The sequence below is a fragment of the Chaetodon auriga genome, chromosome 24 (genome assembly GCF_051107435.1).
Source record: "Chaetodon auriga isolate fChaAug3 chromosome 24, fChaAug3.hap1, whole genome shotgun sequence".
Lineage (NCBI taxonomy): Eukaryota > Metazoa > Chordata > Actinopteri > Chaetodontiformes > Chaetodontidae > Chaetodon > Chaetodon auriga.
The window spans coordinates 3,285,001-3,298,015 of NC_135097.1; the positions used below are offsets into that span (position 1 = coordinate 3,285,001).

A 13,015-nucleotide genomic window follows, 5' to 3' on the forward strand; every position below is an offset into this window, starting at 1 on the left:
CAGGCGGGCTGGTGCGGGGGGCCCTGGGCGCGCTGCACCGCCGCGCTGCTCCAGACGCGGAGCTTACGCCGCCGCCTCAACTTTTGAGGTGATATCAAGCACAAAAGACACATGCAGGCTGCGGGGAAGTGTGCGCCGTGGTTGGCGTGTTGCTGCAGGTTGCGTGCTGCTGCAGGGAAGTCAGGGGAGGAAGAAACGTGATGCGCAGGGAGCAGGACAGAAACTCCGTCCGCGGTCTTCCATGAAACTACAAAGCGGAGCTCAGGAAGGTGCCCGTGGGTCCCCGTCGTTAAAAAGTGCCACAAGGGCTCGTCACGAAGGTGAATAACTGGCTTAACGGCATGGTTACAATTTTAATTGCAACAAAGCTGAAATGGTAAGGGGCTTATTATTGGAGCAGATGGATAAGCACTTGTTATAAAGCAGCCTCTCTATTTATAAACCTCAGTCGGGCTTGCTGGGAGAGCCGGTGGTGCACCGGCGCCGGCTGACTGAGAGCGGCTGGTCTCTCGGCTCCTTCGTGCGGGGATCTTGCGGGGCGAAAGCCGTTAAAGGGCTCTAAAATCTGTGCAAAAAAGTGGAAGCGCACTTACCGCAGAGTCGGATCGCTGCACCGCGACGCACAGGGCGAAGAGGAGCAGAGGCACGGCGAGCTGCCGCAGGCTCTTCACGTCTTTATTCATCTTGGGGAATAAAACAAGGATCCGCCTGCGTTAACACTCACAAAGTCTACGGCTCTCTACTCGCATGTCATAGCCCTGCTCTCCCCCCAGCACACTGGCCCTCAGTGAAAGAGAAATAGTTGGAAAACACTTCTCGGCGTGTTGGCTGTTGTTGCGCTTGCAGAGGCTCCTAGTGGTCCTGGCTCTGGCACGGTGCGCCTCTGCAGTCCCCCTCTCTAACTTTTTCTCTCCTCGACTTGCAAACCTGCCCAGCCGGATCTACTTCCACACCCAGGGCGCACTGATATCACCCCCTTGCACCTACACCAAGACAGTCAATTCATCTAAAATAGACTTTCTGCAAGACTTGCGCCTTAAAAGTTGGTCCTAAAGAGACGACCAGTGTGCGCCTCTTTACCCCAGATGAAGATTTCTTTCTGCTGTTTGAAATTCTTTTCCGGTTAAAAAGAATTTGATCATGTTAGGACCACGCAAGCGCGGATGGATATGGTGCCTTCCTCCTGCATGCCTATCCAAGGCCTGAGGCTGCACAAAAACGCTTTGACATTAAACCTTTATTTGACATTTTCTATACGCCTGGACACGTTACATTCCTGCCAGATTATTAAAGGTCAGATCTTCTGGCTCCTGACAGAAGGATGCTGCTGGCAGAATGGAAAGAAAATGAAATTAACTCTTTGGTTTTTTAGAATAAAGTATACCATCCTCGGTTTACTGTAACATTCTTTTAAATACAACGTGAAGCAAGAAGGAAAAGTCACATTCACAGCTGCTGATGTCAGGAGAAAGTTACAGACTGAAATCAAATCACTGCCTAAAACTCATGAAGTTGATCTACTGCCATTTTGATTGCACGTTTTTTCTCATGATGAAACATTTTGAAATGAATTATGTAGCCTCATGACCGTAAGTCCTGAAAGTATGAAATCGTCTAAAATTCAGGTGACATTTTGTTTGTCTTGGCTCTGTTTTTGCAGGTGTGCTTGCAACACTTTTCTTTTGATTCAGAGCCGGTTGTGGACCAGAAATCAAAAAACCAGGAACCAAGCATCTCAAAAACTACTTTTACTGTTTTTGAGAGGTTTTGTTTCAACTGTTTGGTCATTTTGGATTCTGGAGTTTGTGGCGCTGCTTAGTTTTACTGTATTATAATAGCAGGTGTTTCTATTATTTTGTCCACCCCGTTTATGTGTGAGGACCAACATCTCAGTTTGTCACCGTGATTCTTCTGAAATTATGATTTTTCCAGGCAGTTTTATGACGTAGTGTGGAAGTTGCAAAGATGATCATGAAGTAAAAAACGTAATGAGCCAACGTTGGGTTACTGTGAAGGAAGATGTGAGGTCACTGAAATATTTCTGCAGGGCAGTGGGCTGAGGTTAGGGTACGGCTGAACTACATCTGAGGGTTTCAGGTTGTGCTGCAGGAGCACAAGTAAAATCAGTTGGCACTCCTCCAATGATAGAAACTCTTCTTTTTATGGGTTTAGGATTAGGTTTTGTGTTGGAGATACAGTATATTTGGGATCAGTAATATTCGTACTCATGCAGCGATGACCATCAGTGATATGCCCTCATATTCCTGTATCAAAGTGCAAAACTACAGAGGTCCCATGTAGGATCCCTGTGGTGCACCGCAGCTAAAACGAGCTGAAAAACAAGGACAAAGTTGCATTTATTTAAGAGGCATTTGATAAGTTAACCAGAAGCATGAGCCCACTTTCAGCAGAATCGATCAGAAGACAAATGAAGATGTTGTGATTGGCAGAGCTGAAGGTTCACTCAGGTCAAGTAGAACTAAAATAGAACATTCAAGAGCTAAAAGAAGACCGTTTGCAACTTGAGTAACTCAGTGTCTGCACCAGGTTTAGAGCAGAGATCAGAACAGAGGGGGGCAAACAACGTTTTTAATTTGATCTCACGCTTAAGATAGACGTGACAACACAGAGCTTTTATAAGCCTGCCACGTATTTGCAGGATTTTTTTAAAGTTAAAAGAAAAAAAAAGTCGGGAGTTTATTGCAAATGTATGATACCGAACAGAAATATCATGGAACCACAGGAGATTAAATCAAGGTGGGTCCCAGATTCCATAGATGTTGGCTGAACTCTTGTATTGATTATATGGGCGCTAATGCATAAAGTATCATAAGGTCACTTTAACCTTCAGTAATTATTGAGAAACTAACTTTTAGTGATTACATGCTGATATCAGGGGATACACAAAAGAAATTTATACCAAAATATTCATCAAGGGTTTTTTGAACTCATAATTGAGCATCATAGACATGGAGGTCTTTATAAGTTCTTTAACTGTGAAAGTGTTTCTTAACTTTTTGCTTTTCTCCACAGATTAAAACCAACTCAAGTTTTCCTCTGGACACAACAGTCTCCTCTGCTGCACCAAACAGTTTGAGGAGTTTATGCCTCGTGTGCGTTGGTACAATCTCCTGCTGTAGCCAAAGGTATGGAGGCATGAATGACATGTGTTGGCCCCTCCTCTCCTGCTGCTGTGGTGCGCTGCTGAGTTGAAGCGCAACAACCCGGAGAGCGCAGCAGCGACTTCGCCGCTGCAACTTTGGTGAGTTGGATAAGCTCCCATTTAATGAAAGAAATCACCCCCAGAGAGTGTGTCCGTGCTGGCTGTGTTTTAATGCTTCAAGGTGTGTGTGCGTGTGCATGGAGCTCGGGTTGTGTTTGGTGGTGGGACTACTTTATCTCTCTCTTTCTCTCTGTCTGTCTCCGGGTAGATGACAGGGTTTTTTGGAGCCGTCGATGAGCGCGTTTGAAGTGCCTTGCTGGTGAAGACAAGGGAGTCGAGTCTCGACCTGCGGTTCCCCCTCTACCAGTCGGACCAAAATGAAATTCCTGTAAGCCCCTTCTCCTCTTAAAACCCCTCTTGATTCACTTGATTCAAGGTTGGTTTTCGGCTCTGCGAGCAGCCGCAGCGCCGGCCGCGGCTGTGGGCTGCGTTGGCCCAGCTCCGGCGCAGTTTACCTGCCAGATAATCACTGGAGAAAACTCACTAACCAACGTGTTTATTTCTTTTGCAGGATTTGTGTATTAGCAGTTGCCTCGGCGGTGACATCTTCGCACGGAGTAAGTCCAGTTTTCTTTACCTTTTCAGCACTTCATGTGAAGTGGCTCTCCACTCTGTTTATTTAGAGCGCAGATGCACATAAACGATGTAGCCGAATGCGTTTCTTTCGCCTGGTGGATGTGTGATTGCTGGAGACGATACATTTCATGCACCTTAACGGCTCAGCTGATCCAATTTTTACCAAACGGCCAGTCCCGTCTGCTTAAAGCCACTTTTAAAAATGCCACAGCTTCCGCCTGTTGCATTAATTATATGCTTATAACGCGTCTTTGAAACACATGCTGTCCATCGCAGAGACCTGCAGTCTGCACAGGTCTTCCATGCCTTTATTCCTGAGTGCGTCACGCTGTGGGTGTCTTCAGTTTGCCGCATGAACAGACGCATTTCTGAATATTTTTAATCACTTTCCAAATCTTAAATGACACTTAATGCAGCCAGTGTTTTGTGGTACTTTTTACTGCCACGTTAGAGAGGATTAAAGTTCCAGGTGCGTTCAAAGTTGCACCATTTGTACGAAATTTTTTTTTTCGAAACTATGTGCAAAATGTTGTAAAGATTTGGTGAACAGTTTGCATCTGTAAGTAGCCTGAGGGGCTGAAAAAAGCAGTGGATTTTTGAGTGGGCCCGCTCAGTCATTTGCAATTCAAACTCCGCCCGCTGCTGAATATGTAGAATAAGGAGATTATTGGGGCAACGTGCCTTTTTCAAGCCACACCTATACAAGACTTCCTGCTGCTGAGGGATGCATCTGCTGCAGCAAGAGGCAAAGCCAGCATGGGTCATCTGCTTTCTTTACACCACTCCAAAGTCTCACATTGCTTTTTTTAATTCCTCTTTGAAGGCACACATCATTTTTAAGAAAACTGTGCTGTGAAAAATGAAAGTTTATCCTCCTCAAAAAACATATTGAACTATGCAAAAAACATATGGTGTCCCTGTCCAGTTAAAATTATGTATCAACAAATTTGAACTTTGGGAAACACTGCTTTGCCCTCCCTTTAGCGCTTGGAAGCACTATATAAGAATTTAATAAATGTATAAAACATAATGTATCGTTAAGAAGACAAAAGGACACTTTAAGTGTTTATTAAAGGTCCAGTGTGTAGGATTTAAGGGGCTTTACTGGCAGAAATGAACTCTAATCTCCTGAAAATAAGAATAGCTTTGTTTTCATTCCTTTAAAATGAGCTTTTTGTACCTACAAAGTTACAGTCTACGAACTGTAGAAACATGGTGGTGCAACATGACAGACTCTGTGCAAGAGGACCCGCCATGTTGCACCGCCATGCTTCTACAGTAGCCCAGGACAGACAAATCACCGGCTCTACAGAGCGCCTTTTGTGTTTTTACCAGCCACCGTAGATTCTCCTCCATGTTTGGAAGGGGAGGCTGAGGCGAGGGGCAATCTAAATCCTACATACTGGTCCTTGGTGACCTTTCAGTCACAAGTAAAGGTTTAGAAATTGTGCTGAAATAAAGGTGAAAAGTATCATCAGCTAAAAGTGCTGAAAGTATCAGAAGTAAAAGTACTCATGATGCAGCTGAAGTTGTCTTCGACTGGTGCTAAGCCACCGATGGGGGACATTAAAGCGAATCAGCAGCCCAAAGCTTCCTGTGTCTCAATAGGACTCATCTGATGGAGCTGCATTGACTTTGAATGGACTCCTCCACCCACTTCCCACCTCCCTGTTGTTTTGTGTTGTATGTGGGTGACTGGGTGGCTGAGTGGATGGATATGTTAGTGTGTGTGTGGGGTTGAGTGACTGACAGATAAGTTCATTGGGTGGTCTGGGCTGTCATAACCTTGGCGACCGTGTCTTTGGGTGGGTATCGCTGCGGTGCGGCGGTGGTCCAGCCCACAGCTACTGTACACTGATAGGAAAGGTCTTTATCAGGTCTTATCATCTGATAACACACACACTTGTTTCTCAGTGGAGATACTGAAGCTCACGAGATGACAGCGATGGCATTGAAGCAAGCTTAAGATAAAGTTTGGTTAAGGTACATTTGTATCTTGAAAGTATTAGTTACTCATACTGGTTCTCATTTTCCAAGAAATTTGGTCCAAAAGTTTGGCAACATTTGTATTATCATTAAATAAATTAGCAGAAATTGACAGGAAAACCATCCACTACCACCACCATTGGACCTACATTTCTTTCAAAACAGATTTTTAGGAGACAGGGTTGTTGTTGGATGTCATTTTTACAAATTTTGAAAATTTGGTCTTGCTAAACCATATTTTTATTTCAGCTGATGTAACACAGTCTGGCAGCCATTTTGTTGGACCCTAGCTGTTGTGTCTTCAAGCTTGTGCAACAGAAATGGAGAAGCTGTTAATTTCTTTGTTGTTTTGGACAAAAACAGTTGATTTATGTCTTTAGCTCGGTAGCTAGCTAACTCTAGTATTTGTTAGCTATCATTTGCTGCCAAGTTAGCTTGCGTGGATGGACGTAGCTTTTGTTGTAGCAAGGAGTAGCATGTTAACATTGTTTAGCTGCCTAGCTTGCGAGTTTGCTAGCTAGCTGTGATGCTAAAATCAGCGGTTTGTTCAGGCTGAGCTGACGCTTCTCAAGCTAAGCGCTGCAGCGCTACGACGAGGTAAGAGCTAAATATACAAAAGTTTATGTGTATCTTTTTGACTAGTTAGCTTTATTCTTAGCATTAGTAACCAACCACAGCACTTCCCTTAGTTAGCTTACTGTTTATTTGGCTAGTTGTTGTATTTATGGATTCATTTAAAGGTTGGCCGTTTCCCCACTCAACCCCCATGATTGAATATTATGTTTCAGTGAACATACAGAGAGAGAAAACCATTAGGAGCTGCTCCCAAATGTCTCTAAGGGCTGACACAGCTGTTGGCGCAGGGAAAACATCGCACACAGGTGAGGAGAAATGGTGAGGAGAGGGGAGGAGGCGTGACGGGAGGGAGAGGAGCGAGGGATTCAGTGGTACCTCGACAGTTTGGAAGTCATCCACAAAAGTACTTTTTATATTAGTTTTGACCCAGTTGGTATGCGAGATGGATGGGTTGTACATATTTGTACACGCTGCTTAATCTCTGGTGACAAATGAGGGTTTTAAGTTTGAAACTCCTGGATATGTCAAGTGGGTGTAGATGCTTTTGTTGTCCTCTCTGAGATCTCTTATGGCCATACTGAGATTTAAAGGATCAAGTTTTATCTCTTCAAATACAAATCATGTCTCTGTGTTAGGGCTGAGCTGATGTTTGCCATGCAGTGGTTTCCATTAGTTTCCATTGGTTTTCATGTGATGTAATTATCAATTAACCACAAATTCATCACCATAATCACCAGTTAATCATATTTGAATTGCATGCTTTATCCCACCAAAAGTCCAAAACCCCCATAAAAAAAACAAGTTTCTTATCACGTATAGCAACAAAAGCATCAAATCTCCACCTTTAAAAAAACAGAACTGGCAAATGTTTGATATTTTTGCTGAGAAAATGAAGAATGAATTTTGCAGCGTACGAGCTAAAACATGCAAAAACACAGATGTGGTCGTAAAAAGCAGCTTCAGTGCAGCAGTGGAAAACTACCTGTGAAAATAAGAGTGGTTTCTGAGCATTGACAGGTAATCCTCTGGGTGTCTCCACGTAGTGCAATATCAGTGATATTAGAGATACAAGAGGCGGTTTTGGTCCACAAATGATGCTGCAAACTTGACAGCCATTTTTTCCTCTCCTCTCCTGTCCTCTTCTGTCCTCTTCTGTCCTCTCCTCCCCTGTCCTCTCCTCTCCTCTCCCTCCCTCTGCTGAATTCCTCCCGAGCTTGGCAGGACTTGTCAGGCTGTCTCCCACTCCCTGCAGGTGCTATAGGCTGGAACATTCCAGAAACGCTAAGTGAGGCGACTGATCACTGCTTGATTTGTGGTTGCTATAGACCCTCCCCAACTCAACCAAGTCCCCCACCTCCTCCTCCTCCTCCTTCCTTTCCCTTCTGCCCTCCTCCTCCCTCTCTCACCCCATCATTACCCCGTCACACCCCCCTTTCCTATCGCTTTTTGCCCTCACTGCTTCCACAAGTCAGGCAAACCATTACCAGGTGATTTGTGGTTTGATTTGTGAGTGGTGGCCCCCCATAACCTCCTCACCCTTCCTGTGCTATCACAGCCCAATTCTTTCTTTCTTTCTTTCCTTAAATAATCACAAAGTTCCTCTTTTGCAGAGGTTGAAATCTTTCATTCATGCATTCGTTATCTGTAGACCTGGAAGAAATGCAGCTGTTTTGCTAATCAGTTTTAAAAATTCATTCATTTTCATGGTTCCAGTGGATCTAATGTGAGTGTTTTATCTTGGTATTTGTCATTTACGTCACTGAACTTTATCTTTTTAGGTTTTGGACTGTTGGTCAGACAAAACAAGTCATTTGCTGACGCCATCTTGAACTGTGGCATATTAAAAAGGAAAATTTCCAGATTTTTGCTTTCATTTTTTAGTCAAACTATTAACTGATTAATCAAGAAAGTCTTTGTTAATTGCAGCACTCTTCTACTGGTCTTCTACTCTTAAAGTGCGTCCGATTTACGACGCGCATATAAAGCCTCAATAGAATGTTTAGTTTTTGCTGTGTGAGAGAAAAAGAAGGTGTCAAGCACCAAAACCACATAATTGCAGAGCAGAGACACCTGTCAGACCTAATTAAACATAATTTATGTCTTTGGTTTGAATATGTGAGGGTTTGTGTGCGTGTTGGTTGGAGTGGCGTCATGTTCCTGGATGTGTAGAAGTGTCAGGAGGAACAGAGGCGACTGAGGATGATTTGGGTCAGGATGAGACTGGTTTATGAAAAAGCTGTGGTGTTGTTTCGAAATGCGATGCCGCCTGGTCAGTCTGGAGAGCCAGTCTGTGTTTGCTGTGTGGGTCACGCTGCTCTGTTTCAGTCTGTGGTCCATGTCGTGGGTCTGGAGGAGTCAGGGTGCCGATCAGAGGAAGGTTTAAACACTTTGTCAGCGAGTGCATTAGGAAGCCTATAAACCACATCCAGGAGGTTTAATGTACAGCTGAAAAGCCCCTGCTGCTTCTCTCCCACGCCCACAGTTAAGACTCTGCAGCCTGTGTGGTGCTTACATGCATTCATGCATGTTTCCCCATAAAATCCTATGTGTTTGTGTGCATTGCTCATGCAGGTTGGATGAAGGGATTGGGAAATACCCTCGTCAAAACTATAGAGGACACACTGGCTTTTCAGCTGTTATATCACAGCAATGTCCACAAATCTAAAGCCCAGAGTAACCAAGAATACACAACTTTTGGCATAACTTCTCTTGTTTCTATTATTTGAGTCATTGTTTAGTCTGTAAAATGTCAGGAAATACTGAAAAAGCAGGTCAGCTGGGAGTCCAAAAATAGAAGATTTTACTTCACAATTAAATGAAGCAGAGAAAAGCAGCACATCCTCACATTTGAGGAGCTGGATTTGATGCTTGTTGCTTCCTTCCAATGTCAACCTCTCTTCCTCTTTGCTTGCTCATCAGCCGAAGAAAACGGCATTTCAGGTTATCAAGGCACAAGCGTTTGGCTGTAGCGTTATTAGCTTTCCTCCGTGAATTCAAACGGTGAATGACAATGACCTTTGTGGTATTTGTTTAGGATATATGTAGCCTTTGTATGGACCACGTCTGAGGAATGTTGCACAATCTCTGCTATGCTTCAGTCAAAAAATTTTGGTAAAACATCCAAAAACAACAGAGTGAAAGAGGTGCGTTGGCGTTGCTGTTGACAGACGCTGCCTCCTGCCCTCCCTTCCCCTCCTGCGTGTTGATCTTTCACTTGGTAACAGTGTTTGCGTTGGGCAATCCTTCCCAAAAAGCCTCCATGTCATGCTTTCCCTCCATCCACCCATCCATCTTTCCATGCATCCCTTCAGATGAATGAGTCGTCCTCACAGATATGGTTAAAAGGTTTGTTATTGTTGTTGCAGGAGCGCAGCGGCTTGATTGGAACAATCGATAAGGATGATTGAAGTGCGATTAAAGTCGACGTTAGCTCCTATTTGTGTTGCATTCCGAGCTTATTTGTGTTTTTAGGAGCTGATGTGGCATTGGAGGTGTCGCTGTCTGGTGTCTGATTGGGATTTATGTGAGTCTTGGCAGTGGTTAAGCTCTGGCACAACGCGGGACTTTTCCCAAACCATCAAATTTATCAGTTTGCGTTGAAGAGCCAGTTTAAAGGTTGTGGAAACAAACGGCACCCCCCTCCATCTGCCGAGCCCTGGCACAGCCACTTTCACATATCAGAGCCCCCCCCACCTTCTCTTTTGATGAAGCACACGCTGTCAGTTTGTCCCCCGATTGGTCGCGGTGAACTCCGGAGGTCAGGGGTCGGCCCAGCACAAAGGCAGCGGGGGCTCGCGGCCGCGGCGACGGCTTAACATTCCACCGCCGGCTCTCCAGATTTGTTTATCGCACTTTGTCTTTTGCTTTTCTGCCTCTCATGAAAGGGAGACGAGCAGAAACACCACCGATAGAGAGGGGAGGGAAGAAGGGGGGGGGTTATTCCATCTATCTGCAGGCCCTGGGGGTGTGTTTGTGAAGGTCTTTAGGCTTGTCAGAGAGGAGCTGAGGTGGGGCAGCGCTTGGCTGGCTGGCTGCTCGGTGGGAGTGCTGTCTTAGCTTGTTCGACGTGCCCGGTCCCTTCTCCTTAATGCCATCGCTCCCCTCGGGGCTGTTTGCACTTCAGAGGGATTAGACCTCAATCTACTTCTCCCTGTTTGTTGGGTTTTCTCCTCTGTCTGTCTTTCATTCTTCCTTTTCTTTCTTCATTTTGTTGATCTTGTACCTTTCAGACTCCCCAGCCGTTGCTCATTTTTCCATTTTACTCCCTCGTCTCTTTGTTAGAACTGAGCAAGTTTGTCTACTTGAAGCTGCACTAATCAATATTTGAGTATTAACAGTGCATTAAATGACTGTTTGTAACATGAGCGGGGTTTCATAGAGAACTCTCACCTGGTTCTGCTCTTCCCCTCAACTCCACAAAGCCTTTTAGTGTCTTTCAGCTCATTATTGTCCTCATCAGCCTCGTTTCAAGCAGCATCAGGCAGCTGTTTGCAGTGAAAAAGCTCTAAAACACACTTTACGCAGCCTGTTCAGCAGCAGACAGCAGACAGGCACAGATAGCAATGAGCTGGTGAAAATAGCAGAGCATTTAGCAGCTAAAGAGACATATATTTTTCTAAAGGAGCTGGTGAAATAGCTAAAATTAGAGTGAAATTCATCAGCTGAACAAAAGCAGGGCTCCAAGCGATCATATTTACACAGGCTGGATGTGTAAATATTAAGCTGCAGTGCGTTGAATAAAAGTCTTCTCTTTGAGCCAGTTACATCAGAATCTTCTAGCCGGGCTCGTCAGAAACCTCCTATCGTCCATGTTGATTTTACAACAGAAACCATGGAAACTTAACCCCCTCGGGGACTTTCATTTGTTTTGAAGTCAGGAAGCCTGACAGGTTCAATTCCCGCTTTGCTTTGATGCTCCACTTTTTCCCCTGCAACATCATTACTTTGGCATTAGACACCAACATCAGCCCTTTAAGTCAGACATTTTTCCTCTTCACTGCAATTATCATATGCATGCCTGTGCAGAGGGAACACATCTTCTTTTGTTTGTCAGTTTACTGTGGTGGTGGTCTGAGCAGCCGCCCCTGTAGGGACGAGGTGTGTGTATGTGACTGTCTTTGAGGGGCTTTCTAATTACCATTAATGTTCTTTAATCGAGACGTTAATTACATACCTGAGTCCACATTAATGCCCTTGTTGTGGGTAATAAAGGTGCAGGTGCACATATTTGCCCGTTTTGTCGCAGCCTGGCGTACGGAGCTGGCAGCTGATGTAAACCAAACCAAAACAAATGTGTGCACAGCACTAATATCCTGTTTAACTTTACCTTTAGCGTGGCAGTGTTAGCTTTGTCTTTGTGTGCGTGACGGGGAAAAGCTTGGCTCGAGCTCCCTTTCTCTAATCCTGCAGAGACACTGAAATCTGTTTGCTTTTTCTTTACTTTCAGTTCACTTGTTCAAGCTTAAAAAAGTGATTTTATCAACATTGCAAAATGCTAACAGACCAGGAACGACCGCTGCTGTTACACAGTTTACATTTAGAGACTGACTTTAACAATGCAGCAGAACAGACCCTGTCGCCTACATTGCCCACAATGCAACCCGGCCACCAACACTTCAATCAGACATTGGACAGATTTCAGGGTGTGCTTCAAATTTCCTCTAAAACTTTCTTTCTTTCCACTTTTCCCCTAATTTTCCATGGCTGCCCACTCCGTGTCTCCATGCTTACTGTATCTAACCCCGGCTGCAGCCCACCGCTGTCCCGGTGCCATAGGAACACTATCATTGGCACATCAGATGCGTCAGTTACTGTGTGCTATTACCGCCTCACTGTGTCTCTGCCTGTCCCTGTAATTAGGGATACCTCCGCTCTGTTTTTCCACCTCTTTGTCTCACACTCATCCTTCGCTCCCTCCTCTGTGCCAGCCAGGTAATCCAGGCAGCCAGGTAACTACCTCAGCCGTCTATCCCCTCCCTCCTTTCTTCTCCGAGCTTCTTATAAATTGCATAACGTTGGTACATCGGGTTCCTACTTTATTGGATGTTTCGCCCGTGATGCCAGCTTGTCTGTGTTTGTCTCGCTTCCCCTTTTGTCATAACTTCACTGAAGCGGCTGCCAAAGTTAATGATGCCACTGCTCTGAGGAAAACACAGCCTCCGGCTGTGGAAGTGCCCCAGCTTATTGCTGTATGAGCAGACATATCTACGAAGGCAATAACTTGTACATTTAATGCCAAAGTCGAGTTGACTTTGTGTCTGACCAGCAGATATTCTGTCACTTGAGGATCACAGACATTTCATTTGTCTTTTTTCCTGTTTTTTACCTCCTGGTTTTGTATAATTATTTGACTATTCGCAATCAGTTGTGTTTCTATGTGTCAGAATTCTCGCTGTTTTTTTTACCCTGGTTGCACTTTGCATTGTTGTATATCCTGTTATTTTACTTTATTTTACCCTCTACTGGAAAGCAGCTTGTGCTCCTTGGTTGAATATTGCAATATAAATAAGATTGTTATCATGCTGGGTCGTGGAAGATGATTGAATGAGATACAACAAAGTGCAGGGATATGTTTAGTTCATGGTTTCTTCTGCTGTACGTTGTATTACTGGTTGTTTACCTGCATACAGTTAGTGTGAATACCAAATTAGAAAG

General features: G+C 44.6%; 2 protein-coding genes across 3 annotated transcripts in view; one reads left to right on the forward strand and one right to left on the reverse strand.

The window, feature by feature from the left end:
- col4a5 (collagen, type IV, alpha 5 (Alport syndrome)) overlaps positions 1-903 on the reverse strand; it is a 41,995-nt gene extending 41,092 nt beyond the window's left edge. The window contains exon 1 of the mRNA XM_076724529.1: positions 594-903. Within this exon, the coding sequence (XP_076580644.1) occupies positions 594-683 (90 nt within the window). The 5' untranslated portion in view covers positions 684-903. The remainder of the gene's footprint in view (positions 1-593) is intronic.
- Positions 904-3,152: 2,249 nt separating this feature from the next.
- The window catches only part of col4a6 (collagen, type IV, alpha 6), a 106,550-nt gene continuing 96,687 nt past the window's right edge, over positions 3,153-13,015 (forward strand). For both annotated transcript variants that reach the window (XM_076724526.1, XM_076724527.1), the window contains exons 1-3: positions 3,153-3,262; positions 3,432-3,551; positions 3,735-3,780. In XM_076724526.1, coding sequence (XP_076580641.1) covers positions 3,541-3,551; positions 3,735-3,780 — 57 coding nt within the window. In that variant the 5' untranslated portion in view covers positions 3,153-3,262; positions 3,432-3,540. The remainder of the gene's footprint in view (positions 3,263-3,431; positions 3,552-3,734; positions 3,781-13,015) is intronic.